Source organism: Saccopteryx leptura, chromosome 5 (assembly GCF_036850995.1).
Source record: "Saccopteryx leptura isolate mSacLep1 chromosome 5, mSacLep1_pri_phased_curated, whole genome shotgun sequence".
Taxonomy (NCBI): Eukaryota; Metazoa; Chordata; class Mammalia; order Chiroptera; family Emballonuridae; genus Saccopteryx; species Saccopteryx leptura.
Window position 1 is genome coordinate 123,623,586 of NC_089507.1, and position 22,467 is coordinate 123,646,052.

The 22,467-nt window shown below is 43.1% G+C and overlaps 1 protein-coding gene across 20 annotated transcripts in view; it reads right to left on the reverse strand.

Moving 5' to 3' along the window:
* Positions 1-22,467, reverse strand: part of KIAA1217 (KIAA1217 ortholog) — a 561,660-nt gene that overhangs the window by 158,953 nt on the left and 380,240 nt on the right. For all 20 annotated transcript variants that reach the window (XM_066383953.1, XM_066383955.1, XM_066383952.1 and 17 more), the window contains one exon: positions 14,098-14,296. In XM_066383953.1, the coding sequence (XP_066240050.1) occupies positions 14,098-14,296 (199 nt within the window). The remainder of the gene's footprint in view (positions 1-14,097; positions 14,297-22,467) is intronic.

A 22,467-nucleotide genomic window follows, 5' to 3' on the forward strand; every position in this document is an offset into this window, starting at 1 on the left:
TGGAAGAATATACCTTGTTCTTGGCTAGGAAGAATAAATATAATCAAGATGGCTATATTACCCAAAGCAATATACAAATTTAATGCAATTCCCATCAAACTTCCAATGACATTTTTTAAAGAAATAGAGCAAAAAATCATCAGATTTATATGGAACTATAAAAAACCCCGAATAGCCAAAGTAATCCTAAAGAAAAAGAATGAAGCTGGGGGCATTACAATACCTGACTTCAAACTCTATTATAGGGCCACAACAATCAAAACAGCATGGTATTGGCAGAAAAATAGACACTCAGACCAATGGAACAGAATAGAAAGTCCAGAAATAAAATTACATATATATAGTCAAATAATTTTTGATAAAGAGGCCAACAACACACAATGGAGAAAAGAAAGCCTCTTCAATAAATGGTGCTGGGAAAACTGGAAAGCCACATGCAATAGAATGAAACTGGACTACAGTTTGTCCCCCTGTACTAAAATTAACTCAAAATGGATCAAAGATCTAAACATAAGACCTGAAACAGTTAAGTACATAGAAGAAGACATAGGTACTCAACTCATGGACCTGGGTTTTAAAGAGCATTTTATGAATTTGACTCCACAGGCAAGAGAAGTGAAGGCAAAAATTAATGAATGGGACTACATCAGACTAAGAAGTTTTTGCTCAGCAAGAGAAACTGATAACAAAATAAACAGAAAGCCAACTAAATGGGAAATGATATTTTCAAACAACAGCTCAGATAAGGGCCTAATATCCAAAATATACAAAGAACTCATAAAACTCAACAACAAACAAACAAACAATCCAATAAAAAAATGGGAAGAGGATATGAACAGACACTTCTCCCAGGAAGAAATACAAATGGCCAACAGATATATGAATAGATGCTCATCTTCTTTAGCTATTAGAGAAATGCAAATCAAAACTGCAATGAGATACCACCTCACACCTGTTAGATTAGCTATTATTAGCAAGACAGGTAATAGTAAATGTTGGAGAGGCTGTGGAGAAAAAGGAACCCTCCTACACTGTTGGTGGGAATGTAAAGTAGTACAACCATTATGTAAGAAAGTATGGCGGTTCCTCAAAAAACTGAAAATAGAACTACCTTATGACCCAGCAATCCCTCTACTGGTGATATATCCCAAAAACTCAGAAACATTGATATGTAAAGATACATGCAGCCTCATGTTTATTGCAGCGTTGTTCACAGTGGCCAGGAATGGAAACAACCAAAAAGCCCGTCAATAGATGACTGGATAAAGAAGATGTGGCACATATACACTATGGAATACTACTCAGCCATAAGAAATGATGACATCGGAACATTTACAGCAAAATGGTGGGATCTTGATAACATGATACGAAGCGAAATAAGTAAATCAGAAAAAAACAGGAACTGCATTATTCCATACATAGGTGGGACATAAAAGTGAAACTAAGAGACATTGATAAGAGTGTGGTGGTTTGGGGGGGGGAGGGGGGAAAGGGAGAGGGGGAGGGGCACAAAGAAAACAAGATAGAAGGTGACAGAGGACAATCTGACTTTGGGTGGTGGGTATGCAACATAATTGAACAACAAGATAACCTGGACTTGTTATCTTTGAATATATGTATCCTGATTTATTGATGTCACCCCATTAAAAAAATAAAATTATTTATATAAAAAAAAAAGAATCTAATCAATCTCAAATGGAAAATGTTTTGACTTTAACTTTTATGTAAATATTACTAAATAAAACCCATAATGTCTTATCTTAGAAAACAAAATGTAATTGACATTTTTACTTATAACTCAGGTCATCATTGTGAACATGATGGGAGTACTTACTGTACACCAGGCACTGTATTAAGAACATTCCCTCATGATCTCAATGGCTCTGTACAACTGGAGGTGGATGTTTGGAAAGGTCTCAGAGACTCAGTAAGTTACCCAAAGTCACACTGCAGGCAAGTAATAGAGTCCAGACGAAGATACCCTGAACTGCTTCTCTTATACTCGGCCCCTTCCTGGGGGGCGGGGAGCAGGGGGAGAGCGGGGTGGCTCTGAATCGCTTCTGCGGGAGTTTGAGAGATCAAATATGGAACTATTGTTCTGCTCTGCCCTCTGAAAAGGTCGGCCCCTTTTTCAAACTGTCAAGCTGCTCTTCATCCTTCAAAATCCAATTCAAATGCTGCTTTTCATTAAAAGCCTTCCAAGTTTTCCAAATTGGAATTCTTCCTCTGGTAAACACAGTGGAGCAGTTAAGCATGAGGGCTCTGGAGACAGATGCTGGGTTCAAATTTTGCCTTTGCCACTCCCATCACATTTGCTACTTCCTGGCATGAAGTGAGTGTTCACAAGTAGGCAAATATTAGCTCCTGTGAGCACATTATGCTTTGTTGTTAAATGCCTCCTCCATTAGAACACAAACTCCTAGATAGCATAGGTTGATCTTACTCTAATTTCAAAACACCTACAGAATTCAGATTTTTTTCTTTGCATCCACTGCTAACACCTGCCATCTCCCTAGACTATCGCATGACTCCTTACTGGCGTCCTGACTTCTGCCCGTGCCCCTTTAGTCTATGCCAAACCCAAGAGCCAGAATACAATCTTCATAACTGAAGTGATGCCACTACTTACAACTGTGCCACAGAGTCATTCTCATTCTGAAGCAGCCAGTGTAGCCCAATTCTTTGTTGTTGTAATTAAATAGTCCAATATTATTCAGTCCCTATTAACTCTCCAACCTCAGTCTCTCCTCATCTGTTACTGTGCTGCTCTGATCACAGTGGTCTCTTTGCCATTCTCGAAATGCTCCAGGTGTTTTCTTGCTTAGAGCCTTTGTGCTGGTTGTTCCCTGTTTGGAATTCTCCCTAATATCTGAGTGGCCTATGTCTTCACATGTCCCAGGTCATGGCTCAAATGACACTTTCTCAGTGATGTTCTCCATTCTTTTTAAAATGACAACTCTCCTGCCTTCGTCTCTGAACCCTTCCCCTACTTCAGTTTTCTCCAGTGCACTTATACCATCTATCATCATCTATCATTTATTTTGTTTGCTGTTTATCACTCGCCAGCCCAACGGAAGAGAAACTCTAGAAGATCAGAAGGTTGTGACTCTTTTTTTGATTGTGTGTGAGAGTTTCAGTAGGAACTCAGTAACTATTTGTTAAAAGAATGATTTTCTTCCTTCCCACTTGATATAGCACCATGTACATTGCAGGTATTTAATACATATGCATTTGTTGAACTGAACTCTTTTACTCTTAAAAAGGTTCCTATATTACTTGGCTCTTGTTAAGTCACCTGGAAGCATAGGAAAGTACATAACCCTAGAATCATGCAAAACCGGTTTCTGGATCAAAGCACAGAGACTCTTGTCCCAATAAAACCTTCTTCCCCAGGAAAATCTTCAGCTGCACTGTCCCTGGTTCACTGACTCCTCAGCACACCGAAAAGAATATCAACATCTAGGTGCTAAGGGACCATGGAAGGGATGGGGTTCCCTGGGACGATGAGGGCAGGATGCTGGTGGGGGAATTCAGGGTGTCCTGAATCCAGGAAATTGGGATGTGTGCATGGAGAGGTGTGAAGTCATACAAAAAGGTCAGCCACATTTTATTGTTGCATCTGCTTACATTTCTAAGTGTGTCAGCTGGGGGATGAAGTAGCAGATAAAAGCAGTTCAAAGATCAAACAGGATCAAAAATAAGAACAGCACGCACAGAAGGCAAGATAGACCAAGGTGTGGCAAGGGTGCCTGTTCGCACACTTCTTGTGAGGGCCCTGCTCGTCATGTGTGCCAAGATTAAGTACTCTAGCTCAAGAACAAGATGAAGGCCAGACACTTGAGCCCTCCTTGTTTTCCTGGCAAAGTCTGAGTGCCTCCCACCCCCTACTGCGGGCTGATGAAAATGTCCTCATGGGGTGCTGCACTGTAACAACACTGTCAGTCTTGCCCAGGGCGCTATGCTTTCCTGTGTCAGTCATTCCTAGGCCAGTAGCATCAGGGTCACCTGGGAGCTTATTAGAGATGCAAATTCTGGGGTCCCACTCCAAGTAGACTGAACCAAAACTCAAGAGGTAGAGCTGGGAAAAGTTTGAGACCCGCATTCCTAAATTATCAGTGTCATGAGAAAGAACACAGCTGGTGGGGAGGGCTCTCCAGTGAGCACCCTCTGGGCAGAGGTCTGGTGGTGGGTCGCACAGATGTGAGCAGGCTGGGAAGCGGGCAATGGGTCCAGACCGGGAGCGCAGTGCGGGCACGGTTCCTGAGGGGTAGCTCGCCGGGGCCGCCGGAGGCTGTCAGGTCTGGGGTGTGCACAGATTCTTCGTAGTCTTCGATTTGTGTATATTTTAAAATTCTCACATGGTCACCATGTGTCTTTAGTTATACTGAAAATTCCTTAAATAAAAGAACCAGATTTTATATATTTTTAAAATAACTCACCATGGCACTGCTAATAGTACTAGAAATTGAACAGATTCTTAGTAAATGCATAAATACATGAATGGAGGAAAAAAAATAAGTGGGCAAAAGTGTGTGTGTGTGTGTGTGTGTGTGTGTGTGTGTGTGTGTGTGTGTGTGTTATGGGGAAGGAGAATTTATTTTTATCATGTTCAGCTTTATATTCCTAAGAGGCACCCAGCCAGAGATGTCTGAAAGCCAATTAACACCTTGGAAAAATTCTGAAAGTGCAAAGTCAGTGGGAAATATCACTTTTAATGACATTCCCAAACCTGGGAGAACTCCAGCTCAGCGTGATGGAACAGGAGCTTCTCAGGATGGAATAGTTACACCCGTTAGAGGCCAAACAGCCTTTGTTTGCTCAGTTTGAGGACAGGGCTTGGGGATGCCGGACAGAAAGCCAGCTGGAAGCTCAGTCTGTACCAGGGTTCTCCATTTCCCCTTGCAGTGCTGAGAAACCAGACTGACACACTGTGCAAAGGCTGAAGAGGCCGGGATAAAACCAAATGAAAATAAACAGAAAAACCGACAAACCTAATTTCACTGTCTTGAAAAAACATGTGAAGTTTGTGAAAACTGCCATAGCCTGACTGTCCCCTCAAATGAGCGAAGAAGAGGAGAGGAGACGACTGTCCTGGGCCCCCAATGGCTCTGCTCAGGCTGCGTGACAAAGTAGCACAGACCGGGGGCTTAAACAACAGAAATGTATTTCCTCATGGTTCTGGAGGCTGGAAGTTTGAGATCAAGGTGTCAGCAGGGTTAGTTCCCTCTGAGGCCTCTCTCCTTGACTTATAGGTAGCCACTTTCTCACTGTGTCCCCACATGGCCTTCCCTCTGTGTGTGTCTGTGTTCAAATCTCTTCTTCTCATAAGGACACCAGTCACATTGGTGTCTGTGACCTCATTTTCACTTATTACCTCTTTAAAGGCCCTATCTCTGAATACAGTCATATTCTGAGGTCCTGGTGGGTTAAGACTTCAACTCATGAGTTGAGGGGTGCGATTCAGCCAATAAAAGCCCCTAAATTTAGGAGCGGCTTACACTGACAAGAACTGAGACAGCACCATCACGCAGCACCTTGGGGCTTGCCTGCTTCCAGCTCAAAAGCAGCTTTTGGATAGAGACTGGGTCCCGGTGATCCAGACAAGAGCTGTCTTCAAACCTCAGGGAGACCTAACTGCAATCCCTTGTCACAGAGCTGACACAAAAAGAAATCTGCTCAGGAAATAACCTGGAGCCTTCACCAAGTCCTTCACCTTAGAAGACATATGTTTACCTTCTAACAATGCAAAAATGTGTTTCTTCCTCCCCAAGTGTAAGAGCTGCCAAAAATCTCAGTTTCCTGATGGCAGCAGGCAGCCCCCCTCTGGTGGTCACTGCTAGGATGAGAGTATTAAACAGGGGGTCCTACTTAACATCTTAATATTATTTTTACTGTTTATTAAGGTATTCTTTCAAGATGGTACAAAAACAAATGTGTGGGAGCTCTTACACAATTAGATGAACATAAAGAATTATATTTTAAAGTCAGCTTTTAAAGAACAAGTTAATTTGGTTAAAAAAACTTTTTTTTTTTGACAGAGTCAGAGAGAGGGACAGATAGGGACAGACAGACAGGAAGGGAAAGAGATGAGAAACATCAATTCTTTGTTGCGGCACCTTAGTTTCTCATTGATTGCTTTCTCATATGTGCCTTGACCATGGGGCTACAGCAGACCGAGTAACCCCTTGCTTGAGCCAGCGACCTTGGGTCCAAGCTGGTGAGCTTTTGCTCAAACCAGATAGACCTGCGCTCAAGCTGGCGACCTTGGGGTCTCGAACCTGGGTCCTCTTCATCCCAGCCCTATGCTCTATCCACTGTGCCACTGCCTGGTCAGTCTAAAAAAACTTTTAAATGCAAATCTTGCATTTACTAAAGAAACAGCAAGACTTAGTAAAGAGATTTTAGGTCAAGTCTTCAGAGTAATAGGAAACTAGAGACTGACAGACAATCTTCTCCCTGTAAGTTGTTCAGGCACATTTTGTTAAGGTCTCTTGTTCCAACCAAACCATGGCCGAGCATATCAAAGTATGTTCTCTGAATCCAGAAACTTCTAATCTCATTCCTGGAGAGAGTGCAGGGCAACAGTGGGCATCATTAGAATGTATAAAAATTTTGTAATGTTATCATTGTGGGAGAGATTCCTTCTCTCTTCCCCCCCCCCCCCCCATTAAAGTCTTCAACAATGATCTGCTTCTCAAATTTTCTTCTCTATCTAAAGTTATCCACCCTGCTACGACCAAGAATAGGCAAGGGCCAATCCTCTGAAGGCCAGGTGAATTATCAAGACTACATCAACTTTTTCCATGTATCAAACTAAATCACCAGAAATGTGTAGAATTCATAAGACATGGCTTCATACTATGCCCTTAGATTTTGAGGTTTTATATAAATATGTACTTATATAAAGTTATTTTCATACAACAACTGTTAAATATAACTATCTATTCCATATAGTTGTTTATTGATTGCTTCTTCATATGTGCCTTGACAGGGGGAGGGGGGTTTCTAGCTGAGCCAGTGACCCCCTGCTTAAGCCAGCACCCTTGGGGTCATGTTTCTGACCTCACACTCAAGCTGGCGGCCCCACGCTCAAGCTGGCGACCTCACGCTCAAGCCGATGAGCCCACGCTCAAGCCAGTGTCACTGGGGTTACAAACCTGGCTCCTCCGCTTCCCAGGTTGATGTTCTATCCACTGCACCACCTCCTGGCCAGGACTTGGATTATAATTTTTTAAAACATTTGTTTTTTCTAATGATTTGGCATAAACCTCTTCTTAAATAATGAAATCTACTTGATTACATTTCTTATTTCTCTTCTCTCTCTCTCTTTTTGCCTTGGCTGCAATTACAGCAATTATCCTTATCTTAATTTCTCTGGCACACATATTGTGCCCGACTGCTATTGTATTCATGTTTGTTTTAATGGTCCTTATATTTTTATTGTTTCTGAATAAGCATAATCAAATCTATTTTGGATGTACAGAGGTGTATACATGATAGATAAAACTTGCCTTACCTTCTCTCATGTTGTCTTATGAAACTTGATAAAGAGGTTTTTTAGTATTTTTTTTTTTACATAAGATAAAGAAAACAAAAAAAATGATCTAGATGTCTGGGTGAGGATGGGATATACAGCTGTGATAGAGAGAAAAAGAAATATTTCCCACTGGCTTACTGGCAGGTTGATTTTCTGAAGTGGCTGTAGAAATGAAACCCTATAACCAGCTATTTGACCTCACAGCTCCACCTGCATTACTGAAACATTTCATATTAACTTTATGAAAAGGTGACCTGTAGTCCAGGTTTTGGAATATTCCAGCACTAAAGAAAGAAAGAGAAACAGCAGACCTCTGGTCTTTTTCCAGACTCCTTATTTTTATCACCCAGCCAACAGCAGCCCCTGGATAGTAGTGGTGACTCCAGCAAGGCTCTGACCTTTGGGACCAATCAAATCTTCTAATCGCCTCTGCCCGGGCCTTTCCTACCTACACCCTGCAGGATACTACAAAGTACTCCTGGAGATATTGGACCTTCACAGATACCTTATTAATTAAACGATTTCTAAAAAGTATGAGAAATCATTGCAGAGTTGCAAACCAGGAATTGGAACAGTGAGAGATTTCAAAAGACATCTGACTAACTTTATTTTTTAACATAAGCACAAACACATATGAGTCTACACATCTTTTTACAAAAACACTCTTTTTTATGGGTGAGTTGAGAGCCAACTGGGTAAACTTGAATAAGTACTCCCTTCTTTCAGAAAACCTCAAGTATAAAAATTCAAACTCATAAAGAAAAATGAGGAGTGATTACTTTTATCACAACTATTTCACTATACCAAAGAATTTCTTGAAATATTCCTTTTAGTGGTTGTCAGTCTCAAATCCATTTATTTCTTAGTTTAAAGATCGATTCAGTTTATAAAATATACCTCTCAAGATATTCGTTATGCCAAGAGCAAGAAAACAGAGCTAATCTTTACGACTCACCTAATTTAGCCAAATTAAAATCCCAAACACCTCCTGTCGTATAGAAAAAAATGTCTTCAGAACTTCCTTCCTTCATTTCTTCTTTCCTTCCCCCATACCCTTCATCTATTTCATGTTTTTACTATGTGTGTTAGTAGTTTAGCATAACTCATTTTTTAAATGAAATATTATTTCAAACTACAATATTTATTGCAGAAAAAACTCCACAGAACTCTAGAGTTCTGAGGAACACAATTTGAAAACCACACTTCCAGTTCATTCTCCAGTTCACTGCCAAGCCTCTAGAAGTCGTTTGTCTGAACCTACTGGTATATATTTACTGAAACACCCACAAGAGGCAGCGGTACAATTTCTAAATATCAGCAACTCAGACCCCTTCTATCAGTCAGGCTTCAGTTACAGGGAACTGAGTAGTTTAAGCAAATATGGATTGATTACGTGATTTGCAGAATCATGGGGCTGATTTGAACTACAGAGCTGGGGAACTGCAGAGCCCACCTGACAAAAAGGAAGCCTCCCCCCACCCCAGCCCTGACTCCAAGCCATGCTGCCTCGAGCAGGAACCTGCCAGTAGTTGCTTCCTGTGCCACAGTAGGTACCATACATGTGCTCTTGGCACTAGAAAAATAGATGCCTTGCACCCTGACTCTCACTGCTATTGAGCTAATGACTATACCCTGGGAGCTCGGCAACTGATGCTGAAGGAAACTCAGAAGCCTCCACAAATGCCTCGGGGTTCCTACTTCGGGCACCCAGCGCATCTGGTAGTCCAGGTTGAGCTGCTGTCCTCCTCCAAGGCAAAGGAAGGCCCCCAGAGGAGGCTGGAGGGGGCTAGGCCAGCCAGATGCCGTATCTCCTACCCCCACCCTCTTAGTTCCCATACTAGAGAAGACACTCGGGCCTTTTCTCTGACAGCACCCTAAAAGGTCAGGAATGTGCCCCAAACCTACTGACATACTATGAAACTCTCTTCTGCAAATTTTGTGTTTATAATATTACATTTTAATCACTACTAGTACTTAGGAAAAAAAAATTTATAAATGTTTCACTGCCTCTACAGAACAACACTACTTCTCACTGGTCCAACATTTATTTCTATTTTAACTATCCAAGAGATCATCTTCACGCTCAAATAATCTGAGTCCCACAGTCATTGCTCATAACCCTCTTGGCTTTCCCCTCCGCAGATGGAGGTTTCCTCAACCCACATACCTCATGTTCTGCTACTGGACCCTGGAGACATGGGAGTCATTTCTATCCTACTGCTCAAGGTCATGGCTGAGGTCTGATCTCTCACACATGTCTGTCTCTTGGGGGTACATGTTATCATGTGGTACATAGAGTTAGTCAGTGCTGCAGATACTGGCATTCTAGGAGCTTGTCAAAAAGTAATGTGAATTTTTGGAAAATTGTTGAAGAACTGAATTTCAAAAATTTCAACCTTTGGCATAAATGGGTTAATCCTTTGCTCTAACCTCCTACCTATTCTTGTGCATGGGATGAAAAATTCTGCAATCATGAATCTCTGTTCCTTAAATCCCTCTCCCCCAGACCCCCACTCCAGAATGGTTACCATTACTATTATCACATTGGAATAAAAGAGCAGCCACATAGATATTCAACAATGCACATGCTGGAAAAAGTTCTCCCTCAATTAGTCTAACATCCTCTGGAGCCATTTAGAATCATTCTTGCTTGTTAAGCGACAATTTGTCACAGAAACGGCAACATGTCTGGCTGGTAAGGGAGTCCCCTCTTCTAAGTGTCACACCTAATACAAAAATGAACTCAAAATCGATCATGGACTTAAATGCACAATACATAAATATAAAACTTATAGAAAAAAATAGGAGATATTATACAGGACCTTGACCTTTGTGAAGAGTTCTTTGACCTAACACCAAAAGCTCAATCCATAAAAGGAAAAACTGATTAAATGGACCTCAACCTAAAAAAACCTCTTCAAGAGGATGAAAAGATAAGCTAACCTCAGAATATGGTCAACACAAGCATCTGGCCACAGCGAGGTGCTGTGCTGCTGCTCTTCTTGTTTCCACATGAGTTTTATTTTCAAATTCCTAAGCACACAGAGAAGGGTGGGAAGGTGGTTTTGTGGCTCCCCCCCCCCCCAGCTGACTGCTGAGTGGCCAGACACCAGCCCTTGCCCATGGTCACATTCCAGACAGGCATTTATAAGACAGCAATGATTAAAAGGCAAGGGACGACCCCATCTCTGAGACCCAGACCTAATATCCACATGGCAGTTTTTCACAGAAATCATTTCTAAAACTAAGCTCTACTGCAAAGAGGTTTTTACTTTGTTTTGTAGACTTCCATTCTCCTTATCTTCTCCATGTTTTCACTGAGGGGAGAGAGAAGGAGAAATGGTATAAATGCCTCAGAGAAGAATTTCATCTGGGCTCTGATGGGCAGAGTGGGCCAGGAACCCAGCACTCTGCAGAAGTCAAGATTTAGAAGATTTCAAGATCATTGAAATCAGAGCTGCTGAGCATATTTCTTTCTTACTTTTCTGCTTGGTAAATTCCCAAGAATGACTAGCTTGCCCTCGGCATCAGGAAGGACTTGTGTGCTGTGCTGTCACTGGGTCCTGCCTGCAGTCCCAGACACTCTAAGGAATTACCCCGGATAACTACTGAGGGAGGGTATGTCATAACAGACACCAGCGACACCTAACTTCTGTGCTAACCAGCAGCTTGCAGCTCTCCTTCCTCTCTCCTCCATGTCTTCTTAAGGCCTCTGGGAAATGCACCCAACTTCCCGCACTCCTCCCATCCCCTGTGCGTGCAGGTAACAGAAGGGAAGAATCAGTCAGCTGCAGAAACGATTAAGCAGGCAGGTTTATCTCCAGGCACAAGCTGCCTGAAGTGAGGGGAAGGCTCATCCCCTCCAGGGGGCAGGTGGACTGAGGATCTGTCTAGTCCAGGCTCCACCTTCAGGGTGCCCAGGTCTTCCTCCCTTGGGCTGTCTGAGCCAGAGGTCTGGAGTGACACACTGCGCATGTGCATAAGAGTAGCCTGCGAACTGGTCTCCATCAAGCCTCCTTCCTGGCTCTGTGGCTTTAAAGCCACAGCAATGGAATGTCATTCCTGGAGTGACATGCGGGGCAGCCATTAGAGTGAGGAGAGTGAGGCATTCTTCAGTGCAAAATTTAAGGGGACCCAAAATATTCATAATCAGAATCAGTAATTTAATATGATTTTCTAAAAAATGAAAAATCTATGATAAATAAGCTATGAAAATGTTAAAATGGCAGGATAAACAAGGCTTTGGGGGAGTCTTAGGGTAAAATGAGACTGTACAGATACCAAAAGGTACTCAGGTGTCCAAATGGCACCAACAGTGGGTTTGCAGGGGAGCCCAGCTCAGCATCCAAGTCCCAGCCTTGAGGCCTGCAGGCGCCGAGGGCTGGGAGACACCCTGTGCTCCAGCCCTCTGCGGTCCTGCTGTTCCCAGGAGCCCGGGTCTGAGTTAAATAAAGCCAGGCACACAGGGGTTTTCCTGAACCTAAAGCTGAACAAGTTCCCTGGCAGGCTGGCTGTGTTGAGACTCTCTGACTCACTTTCCTGTTTATTTCCCAACCAGGCCCACTGAATTACTCTGCAAGGCCAGGTGCGGGGGGAGGACATTCCCAAACCGGCCACCAAGAGGCGATCAAGGACAGTGCCAACCCCCCTGGCCCAATGCCAGTTCGTGTTTTGGAACCACAGCTCCCCTCACACAGGCAAACTCCTCATTCCTCTCTCTAATTGTGTTCCTTTCCTTCTACCCAGTTGTAAAAATCACAGGCCCAAAGCCCCTCACAGCTAGAAGAATAAAAACTCAAATGCACTTTTTGCACTCACAGCACTTAATAGTGCAGAGTGCTCAGAGTAAAACTCGGCATTTTGCCAAAGGGCAGCCACATCAAGAGAAAACACCAGCCACCCTCGAAATTGCTCAGACAAGGCTGCCACGGGCTCCTGCAACCTCTCTGCCCGAGGCTTGCCTCCTGAAGCTGCCAGTATCTACCTGCACAGCCTACTCGTTTGGCTGCCTGCAAGACAAAGGTTCCATTATCCACCAGGCTCAATGTTCCCTAGGCATGAGGGAAGGCACATAGGCATTTATTCTTACCTTCATTTTATTTTGCAAAGCACAGGCTATCTCTACAAAGAACTGAACCTCACTCATTTCCTGCAAAGCACAAAGGAGAAATTTCACTCCTTAGCTGGCTGCTGGTGCTCCTGCCTCAAGCCTGAGTGAGTTTAAAGCTCCGGGATCCAGCCGGCAAGCCCAGCCTGGACCAGTGTGGAAGCCGTGTCTTCCTGACACTGCCTTGGCCCAGGTTGCTCCCGGAGTATATCAACCCCTTGTGTCTCCTGCCTTCGTCAATGAAGCAATAGGAACCAGAGGCCAGACTACATGCTTCTGCCACTTAATTAACTGTATGACCTCTAAAAACTTTTTAAAAAGCAGATTTTCTGTGTTATTTTCTCTCGTTTGTGAAACGTGGAACCTGAATTATAAATTAAAATGAAGTATATACATTTAATGTTAAAAATTAATATTGATAATGCAAATAATAAGGTTTTCTTATTTAGGACAATGTCCAAACCCATTCTGCTCTCGTCGCTTGCAAGTGAGGAACACATTCAGGACAACGCCTTTGATCTTCTCTTATTTTCCTAAAAGCAAAGAATTTGCAGCTTTTACAAGACGGAAGTTAACTGTCTTGTGCATGGGGCCAAACCTGAAAGTTTTTCTGAGTTGACCCAGTTTCTGTCCCCTCTTTCCCCTGACCCCATCTGTCTGCAAACACAAGTGCTGGGAGGAGAACCTGAAATGGCATGTTGAGCATTCGAAACACCAGCACAACTGGCAAAGATCTAAGTCCTCATAACCTGTACTTTGTTACAGGGCCAGAAAACTGTATCAGAGTGAAACAGAAAGTACAAGTCCAACATGAAAATGCAAAGGGTACGTGTTAAGGCAGAAAGAGGGAACCTCCTGTGTTTCTTGAAAGCATGCTGAAAGGAAAAGCTATCTACGCCCAAGGCGTGCCAAGTCCCTTCATACTTTGGTGAGGTGGTGGTGGTGGGGGACAATGAACAGCCCTGAGTTTATAGCTTTCACTGATGGTTGGGGACTTTGGGCCACACTGTACTTCTTCCAAGCCATTCACATCCTCCTCTGGACTGCCAGACCGTGGCATGGGGCTGGTGCAAATCCACATCCCAGGGCTCATACTCCAACTGTTCAGGCTCCTGGGATGAGGAAGGTGGTTCCCGAGGAACAACATTCTGCAGTCTTTACCCTGCTATCCCCCCAGCAACAAAGGCAAGTACAGCTAGCGTTTAGCTCGAGGGGCTCACTCCAGCCAAGTCTGAATGTCTGAATGTGCCCCGTCCCTAAGATAGCTCCCACTTGCTGCTTCCCCATTGGGCCAGTCTTCATGCTTGATGTCAATCAGTGAAGATTCTTATAACTTGTGTTCTTACAAATCAAGATCAAATTAACATTTCATTGCAGGGGTATGTGTTCAGAAGTATATAAACAGACACATGCAGTAATAAAGGGACATGATAAACTGCTTTCCAAGGCTTACCCAGAGATCTTTCTTTCGTCTGGTTGGTTGATCTCACCACTGGAAGGCTTGCCCGCGTCCGGCTGCCTCTGGAGAAAGGACTTGGAGCTTCTCCCTCGGACATGGCTTCCAGAGAATCACCAGATGTCTCTGATAAATGCTCAACCGGGTCGCCCAAACTGAGAGGTTGAGGACTGTGAGACAGCTTGGGGCTTCTTGTCTGCAAAAAGCATTTAAAAGAAAGTAGGAAAATAAGCTATTATTAATTATGCTAAAAATATTTTCAATGCTATCAAGGCCTACAATCTGAAAAAACAATATAGCAGGGAGAAGTCCATCAGAAAGACTGCCTAGAACTAAAAACCCACTGGGTCAAAGCTCTACTGTAAGAGTTTCAGTTGTAAAAGTTACTGGGGGAAAAAAATATTGCCCCTGAGCATTACATTAAGATTTTTATCACTGCACGTCTATCTTACAAATGCTATTTTGAACAAGGAGTTGAGGACAAGCCACATTATAAGAAAGAATAATGGCATATCAATTCATTTTACCAGACAAATTCTAACAGTTGTTATAACACATGGGATTATGCACATTCACAGACAGCCACATGCCCTGTAACAACCCTTCGGTCAGTGACGGACTGGTGGTCCCATAAGATTATATAGAGCTTAGGTGTGTAGTCAACTACACTACCTAGGTTTGTGTAAGTGCCCTTTAGGATGTTTGTACAGTGACAAAATCGCCTGATGACACATCTCTCAGAACATATCTCCGTCATAAGGTGTGTGGCTATATACCTAAATAAATGGTGCATTACATCAGAGTACACTGAACACAATCAGTCATTTAAAGTCTTATATCAAGAATATTTCTAAACTCAATAACCTAAGATTGTGAGGGTCATTTTTATATCACAGTATAACTTATTTTGAGGCACAAAACCTATAAATAAGATTACTTTGCTTTGGTTATTACCTCGCCAATCAGCAGAAACTATGTATAATAACATATGCACACACACAATACATAATTAATTTTCTCTCAGATAATTTTTCTGTAATGGCAGGATGTTGAATGTGTAAAATGCTTACAAGCTATTAGTCAATAACATTCCTTGACCACAGACTACCAGTTAAGCAATGTGGAAGGTGCAGAAGAATAGAAATGTAGCCTGATGTCAGAGTTTCAAAACTAACTGGTGAAATTAGCAAAGGACAACAAGTAACACAAGGTATTGGACGTTAAGCATAAATTATGAACTGGGTGTATATCTATTCATACTTTCAACAGACACTTACTGAGCATCCACCACATTTCAGGCACTATGCTGGGTATGAGGACAGAATGATTCACAGAACAGATATGTCCACTTTCATGGTGCTTACAGTCTAGTCAAGTGAAGACAAATTAGCCCTGGCCGTTTGGCTCAGTGGTAGAGTGTTGGCCTGGTGTGTGGATGTCCCAGGTTCGATTCCCAGTCAAGTAACACAAGAGAAGCGCCCATCTGCTTCTCCACCCCTCCATCCTCTCACTTCTCTCTCATTCTCACTCTTCTCCTCCTGCAGCCAAGGCTCCACTGGAGCAAGCTGGCCCTAGGCACTGAAGACGGCTTCATGGCCTCAGGCAGTAAGAGCTTGGTTGTTGAGCAATAGAGAAAAGTTCCAGATGGGCAGAGCATCACCCCCTATTGGGATTGCTGGGGGGATCCAAGTGGGGTTGCATGTGGGAGTTGGTCTCTGCCTCTCCTCCTCTCACTGAATAACAGTAATAATAAAAAACAAATTAAGGTGCAATGAGAGTGTATGCCCAGACTGGTGGTGGTGGTGGTGGTGGGATATACATGGGTGGAGGGTTAGGATAGCATGTACACTGTGATGTCAAGAAAGAGGGAAGTTGGGAGGAAGGGGAAAACCATAGGGGAGAGATGACAAGCAAGAAAGGCAGTCCAGGTGGAGGGAAGGGTTCCTGCCAAATGCCTGAGGCAGAGAGAAGTGGCAAGGCTGGAGGCTCGGTGAGCCAGAGTCCTGCAGAGACCGGAACACACGCAGCCCTGCAGTCAACTGCAGATCGACTCTAAGGCACTAGAACGTCATTCAGGTCTTTTCGGCAAGGAAAGGGGGGGGGGGGCAGGATCAGATGCCATTTTTAGAAAACCACTCTGCTATAGTGTAGAGCAGGGGTCCCCAAACTTTTTACACAGGGGGCCAGTTCACTGTCCCTCAAGATTGTTGGAGGGCCAGACTATAAAAAAAAACTATGAACAAATCCCTATGCACACTGCATATATATCTTATTTTAAAGTAAAAAAACAAAACGGGGACAAATACAATATTTAAAATAAAGAACAAGTAAATTTAAATCAACAAACTGACCAGTATTTCAATGGAAACTATCGGCCTGCTTTTGGCTAATGAGATGGTCAATGTCCGGTTCCATATTTGTCACTGTTAGCCATAACAAGTGATATGACGCGCTTCCGGAGCCGTGACGCGAGCATCCCGCGTCACCGGAAGTAGTACTGTACGTGAGCGACTGCTGCTACATACAGTACTCCAGGAGCACAGGATATGGATGCTGACCACCAATGAAAGAGGTGCCCCTTCCAGAAGTGTGGCGGGGGCTGGATAAATGACCTCAGGGGGCCGCATGTGGCCCGCGGGCAGTAGTTTGGGGAGCCCTGGTGTAGAGGCTGCAGATGATACATGTAGAAAGACAGAGAAAGGGAGTCAGGGAAACTGAGAGGATTAGGCTGAGTGAGTGTATTACCTCAGCTTTCCCCTCCCACAGCCTGCCTGACTTGAATTACATGATTCCAGGCACCTTCTGGGAGGCAAACTGATCTGAGTTAATCAGGTAGGTAAGTTTTCACTTTGTAAGATGCCAAAGGTACTGATGGGCTGGAGGTGAGATACAGGCATTTTATATACATACTGTCAGTATCACTGGTAGCCAATTTTTTGGTGTATTTGCCTTCCTTAATTTCCTTTAAGTCTTCCTAAAGATGTCAATGCATTTTGAAGATAGGCACCAAAGCATTTAAGTCTCAAGGCAAGGCCAGCTCTGTGGGTGTGCAGCCTGGGCAGTCACACAGGGCCCCGGCCTTGAAAGGGTTTTGCAGCTGGTTTCACGCTCTGTTGTGGCAGTCCTGAAATTTGTAGTAATTCTTGCAACAAGGTACCCTGAGGATTATGTAGCAGGAACTGCCTCCAGGCTTGGACTAAAGAGCTCTTTCAGGGAGGCCCAGATGTGCTAATACTCTAGGGCAGTGGTTCTCAAAGTGTGTCCCCTAGAAGATTTCCAGGTGTGCTCTATGGTATTCTAGAGAAATATGTGTCTGTTGGGGACCAAAAAACCAACAGGGTTTTTGGAGTTTAGATTTTTGGGAGACAGAGGTGTGGGGAATTGGCTGTAAACTGACAATTCTACCCAACCCCCCACCTCACTTGCCTGATTAGGTTGCAAAAGGCTGTTAAGCTGTGGTGCTGGATTGTTTACACTACCCCCCATGTTCCCCAGAAAGACTGGAGGCAAGTTTCTTCTATCCTTTGTTTGGTGTAAGGTTAAAATGATATGCATGGTGGGGGTTTTCTGCACTCAACACAATTAAGAGTAAAAAGAGAGGAATTCTTCAATGTATTGACAAGGAAATGACAGTTTGCCTTTCAAATATATGCCAAAACATTGAAGAAATCACTAGGACACATCAGGCTCATGTTTCTCATAAACATGAGAATGAAAGAACTTAACACATTGGTGCCGGGACCTGCCGAATTTACTAAATCTTACTAAGAATGTATCTATATATATAAAAAGATAACTTTTTTGTCATTTTTTAATTTTTTAACCCCTCTTTTTTACAAATTCTAAAAAGCATAACTAAAAAAATGTAACATAACAATGTTTTTTAATGTTGGAATAAATTTAATTTGTCATATTTATTTTATTTAATTACCATCAAAGCACGCTTGGACTTTATATTTTTTTCTTTAATATTTGACTTAATTATTATAACATATTTCTCAGAAATTTGTATATAGTGCGCCTACAATTATTTGTAGGATTTTAAATGTACCCCAACTTCAAAAAGTTTGAGAACCAGTGCTCTAGGGGAACCCTTTGAGGGTGTCATGATCAACTTCTTTCACATCTTTCCCCCTAACAAGGACTCCCTCCTGGGCAGGAGCACAATAGCATTATCGAGACGTCTGTTCCTTGATACACCTCTCAGGACCCTCTCCATGGGGAAACAGGAATAAGGTCACCATGTAGCACCTGCACCCCCTTATATGTGGGTGTGGCTTCGAGGAGTTGGCCAACCTGGGTGTTCCATAGGAAACTCTCAGCTCAGGTTCCATGCCAATAACATGGCCAGAAAGGACACCCAGCAACAGTTAAATTGTGTCTTTGGGTTAATTTTTCAGTGCAAGTCTCCAATGTGGTTTATTCCCAGATTTATTTTTTATAAAGTTTGCTTCTGTTATGGAGATTAAAATCTGGCTTTGGTATTCTTTCAGAGTATTATTTGAGGACCTGGCTGGGTAGCTTAGTTGGTTAGAGCATCATCTCAATACACAAAGATTTCAGGTTCAATCCCTTGTCAGGACATATACAGGAATCAACGGATGAATTCATAAATAAGTGGAACAACAAATCGATGTTTCTCTCTCTTTCTCCCCCCTAAAAAAATAAATTAACAAAATTTTTAAAGAGCAGTATTTGTCTGACCTGTGGTGGCACAGCAGGTAAAAAAGAGTCAACTTAGAATGCTCAGGTTGCCGGTTTGAAACCCCAGGCTTGCCCGATCAAGGTACATACGAGAACCTACTCCTATGTTGATGCTTCCCGCTCCCCCCATCACCTTTCTTTCTCTCTCTCTCTCCCCTTTATATAAAATAAAAAATAAAATCTTTTAAAAAAGAAAGAGTATTATCTGACTAGGAAAACCAACCCTACATCACTGTGCAGCTCACCAACATTTGCATAAATTCATATGGTCTTCAGTGAAGTGTGTTGCGCAATGGATCTGGTTACTACACTCAGCAGGATATCAAGCTCAGATGTCCTCATCCCTGACGTTAAAAAAGACATTCAGTTTAGCAAAACAGCCAAGAAGTACTATTACTTGAGGTGGCATAACTTCATTTACAGCCTCTTTCATTTGGTCATCTTTGCAGCCTGCAGCAGACATGATACATTCAATGAGTTGTCATTTTCCATTGCAAAAGGCAATAACCCTCGAAGAAAATCAACATTAAATTTCTATTTCTTGTTCAGGGTCATTACGGTGGTAGTATGTATAAAAATAGAGATGTGAGGGCTAAACCTTTATTTTTAACTTCCAGGACACAGCTACTCAGTTCCAAATATAAACTCCTCCTTTTGTTTTATGTCATTCACTTTCTCACTGCAAACTATCATTGCATATTAGCAATCTCCTCACACGGTACCCTCCCCTCTGAGGCCAGCTCACAGCTGAGATATCACTTCATGCAGAGAAAAGACAATGGAAATTGCTTACACTGGTGTCAGATGCTCTGTGATTTTTGAAAAGTCAGAAAGCATTTGGTACAGGGACTCAGAACTTAGCACAGGACTAGGCTCCAGGGATTAGAAGTGTTGTATATGGTTCTTGAGCTCATAATGCCTTTAAGGTACAGTTTGGGGCCAAGGACAATGTTCACTTAACAGTTGGACAAGCAGAGCTAAGAGGTGTGAAACTGTGACTGCAGGAGGCGTTGGGGGAACACCTGCTGACATTAAAGGGTGGAATGGGAGAGGAGGAAAAACATTGGTGAGGAAGTGCTAAGGGGTGCCCTGAGCTCAGCCACCTGCTCCAGTTCTCAGGTCTTTCCACACTCAGGGGGCATACAAAGGGGGAGAAGGGATGGCTAAGTTTTTCCCCACCACCCACATGGAGGAATGGAAGCCGGGTGTCTTCCTCTCTCAGCTGAGCTAACAGATACACAGCGCCCCAAAGCAGTTGAGTACCAAGTTGTCTCTTTCCACGGGCAACCTCATAGCAGCATTATGCCTCCAATTATCCTCTCCAATAATACTGAATATATACAAAAAGTCCCACTATTTTTTTAAAGAGACAGAGACAATCAGAGAGAGAGAGACAGATAGGGACAGATAGGAAGACCGATTGAGAGATGAGAAGCATCATTTCTTTGTTGCAGCACCTTAGTTGTTCTCATATGTGCCTTGATAGGGGGAGCTACAGTAGAGCAAGTGACCCCTTGCTCAAGCCAGTGACCTTTGAGTTCAAGCCAGCGACCATGGGGTCATGTCAATGATCCCATACTCAAGAAGCAACCCCGTGCTCAAACTGGCAAGCCTGTGCTCAAGCCAGATGAGCCCGCATTTAAGCCGGTGACCTTGAGGTTTCAAACCTGGGTTCTCTGACACTGTTCACTGCACCACCGCCTGGTCAGGCAAGGTCCTACTTTTATTAGTTGACTTGACACTTAGCCAATTTCGAAAGGGATCCTGTCCCCATACAATGTTCCCCTTTTCTAAGGAATCCCTCCCTGCCCACATGAATAGGTACTTGAAGCCCAAAGTTCCATATCTAGAGTAAACAAACATTGCAACTTCCCCAGGGCAGTTCTGCTTTGCACCTGTTGTTCTAATGTACTTATGAGTAGTAACCCCTTTCACTCTCAAACATTCACTGGTTTGAGCAATCAAGTGAATGGTTACTACTCCCCGCCCCATCTCATCTGACTGAACCAAGCAATGGTCACCTGATCTTGGCTAGACCAATCATTTTCTCTCTCCTGGAACTCCAGACCTGGGGAAGAGGAGCTATTTGTTGGTATCTATTGAGAACTTGAAAAGTGAGGTCATCTGGGTCATCTGCAGCTGAACTGGGTAGGGAGCGTGAAACAGAGAAAGAAGTACAGAGAAAGGATGAAGGAGATTAGCATAGGAAAATGGAGATGAGAGACTCCCTGACCCCAGTGGGAAAGCCTGAAAGATAAAAAGAATAGCTATCTGGGCTTCCAGGAGTCACAATTCTTGATTCCAGTATACTGTAAAGACTTTACAATTAATTCCTTCCAATTAATTCCAGTATTTGTTCTTCAAATAGTTTAAGATGGCTCTGTGCTTTGCAAACAAACCATCGCTGATAGAGACCAATTCTAACAGCTCCCCTGCCCAGGTTGCTGAGATACTCACACATGTATAATATGAGTAATAACCATGGAGAAGGCAAAAATCTTTGGAGCGATAATTCCCATTATTTTGTATCTCAAGGATTAAACTTTTTTAAAAAATAATATGGGGTGGGTAAATATAGGGTTACTAAGATTTTTATTTTGCAGAATTAGGGGCATCCAAAAATGCTGTCTTTATTGAAAATATCACACCGTAGAGCAGCATTATAATGAGAAAAACAAAACATTTTCACACCAAAAAAGGGAGGCTAAGATGTTTACATAATTTCAGATTTGGCCTATTCACAAGACCCTTGCATTGGGAGTCACTGCTCCCATTTTGGCTCAGGTGGAGCTTTTTTCAGACATGCTTCGTCTGCAGTGTGGCACTGGGCAATCCTACCCTTAGGTGTTGAGTGAAAAGCCACCCTAGGTGGGAAGACATGGGGAGCAGTAAGTGGTGGACATGCTCTCAGTCACCTGAGCAAGACTGAGGGGTCTGTACGGCTGGGTGTCTCTCTGTGCTTCATGGGGACCCATGGAACCAACGAATTTCTTTCTGTTTCCATCACAATCTTCTAGAGTTTTCCCCAAAGCATCAGGCAACCCCAAACCTAAAACCCAAATGGGAAGTCATTTGGGGTCATGCAGAAAGGTGTGGTCCATGTAACCAGCCACTGGAACCACAGTCGCCCTTTCTAGTCTTCTCTTATGCAAAGGTGGTTTTCTGTCACCAAGAGACGCTGGGGTAACAAGCTTCATGCAGATCCCCTCCTCTTCCTCTGCAGTGTATGCAGGCTCTCTAGGAATATCCTCTGCTTAATGAAGGGGTGAGGAGGAGAGAAGAGGAGAGGCGCTAACAGGTCGAGGGTGGTTGACGTGGTCATCTCACTTAATCCTCACCACAACTTCACTGAGAAAACAGTTTAATTGTGACATTCTAGCTAGTATGGGAACTCGGGTCAAGTCTGTAGAATTCCAGAGCTGACATTTAATCAGGTCATTTAACCAGGAGTCTGAAGATGCTGGCTCTAGTTCAGTTTCTAGAAAAACTGAGCAATGTATAACCACATTCAAAGACTGTTCTCATCTGTAAGACAAGGTTGAATTAGTTGGAAATTAGTCTTTTCAAGACAAAAAATTCCTGACTCATAAATACTATATATACCACACAAAAAGGAAGAAATCACGTCACCCAAAAACTTCACTTTACTGAAATTTCCTTCTA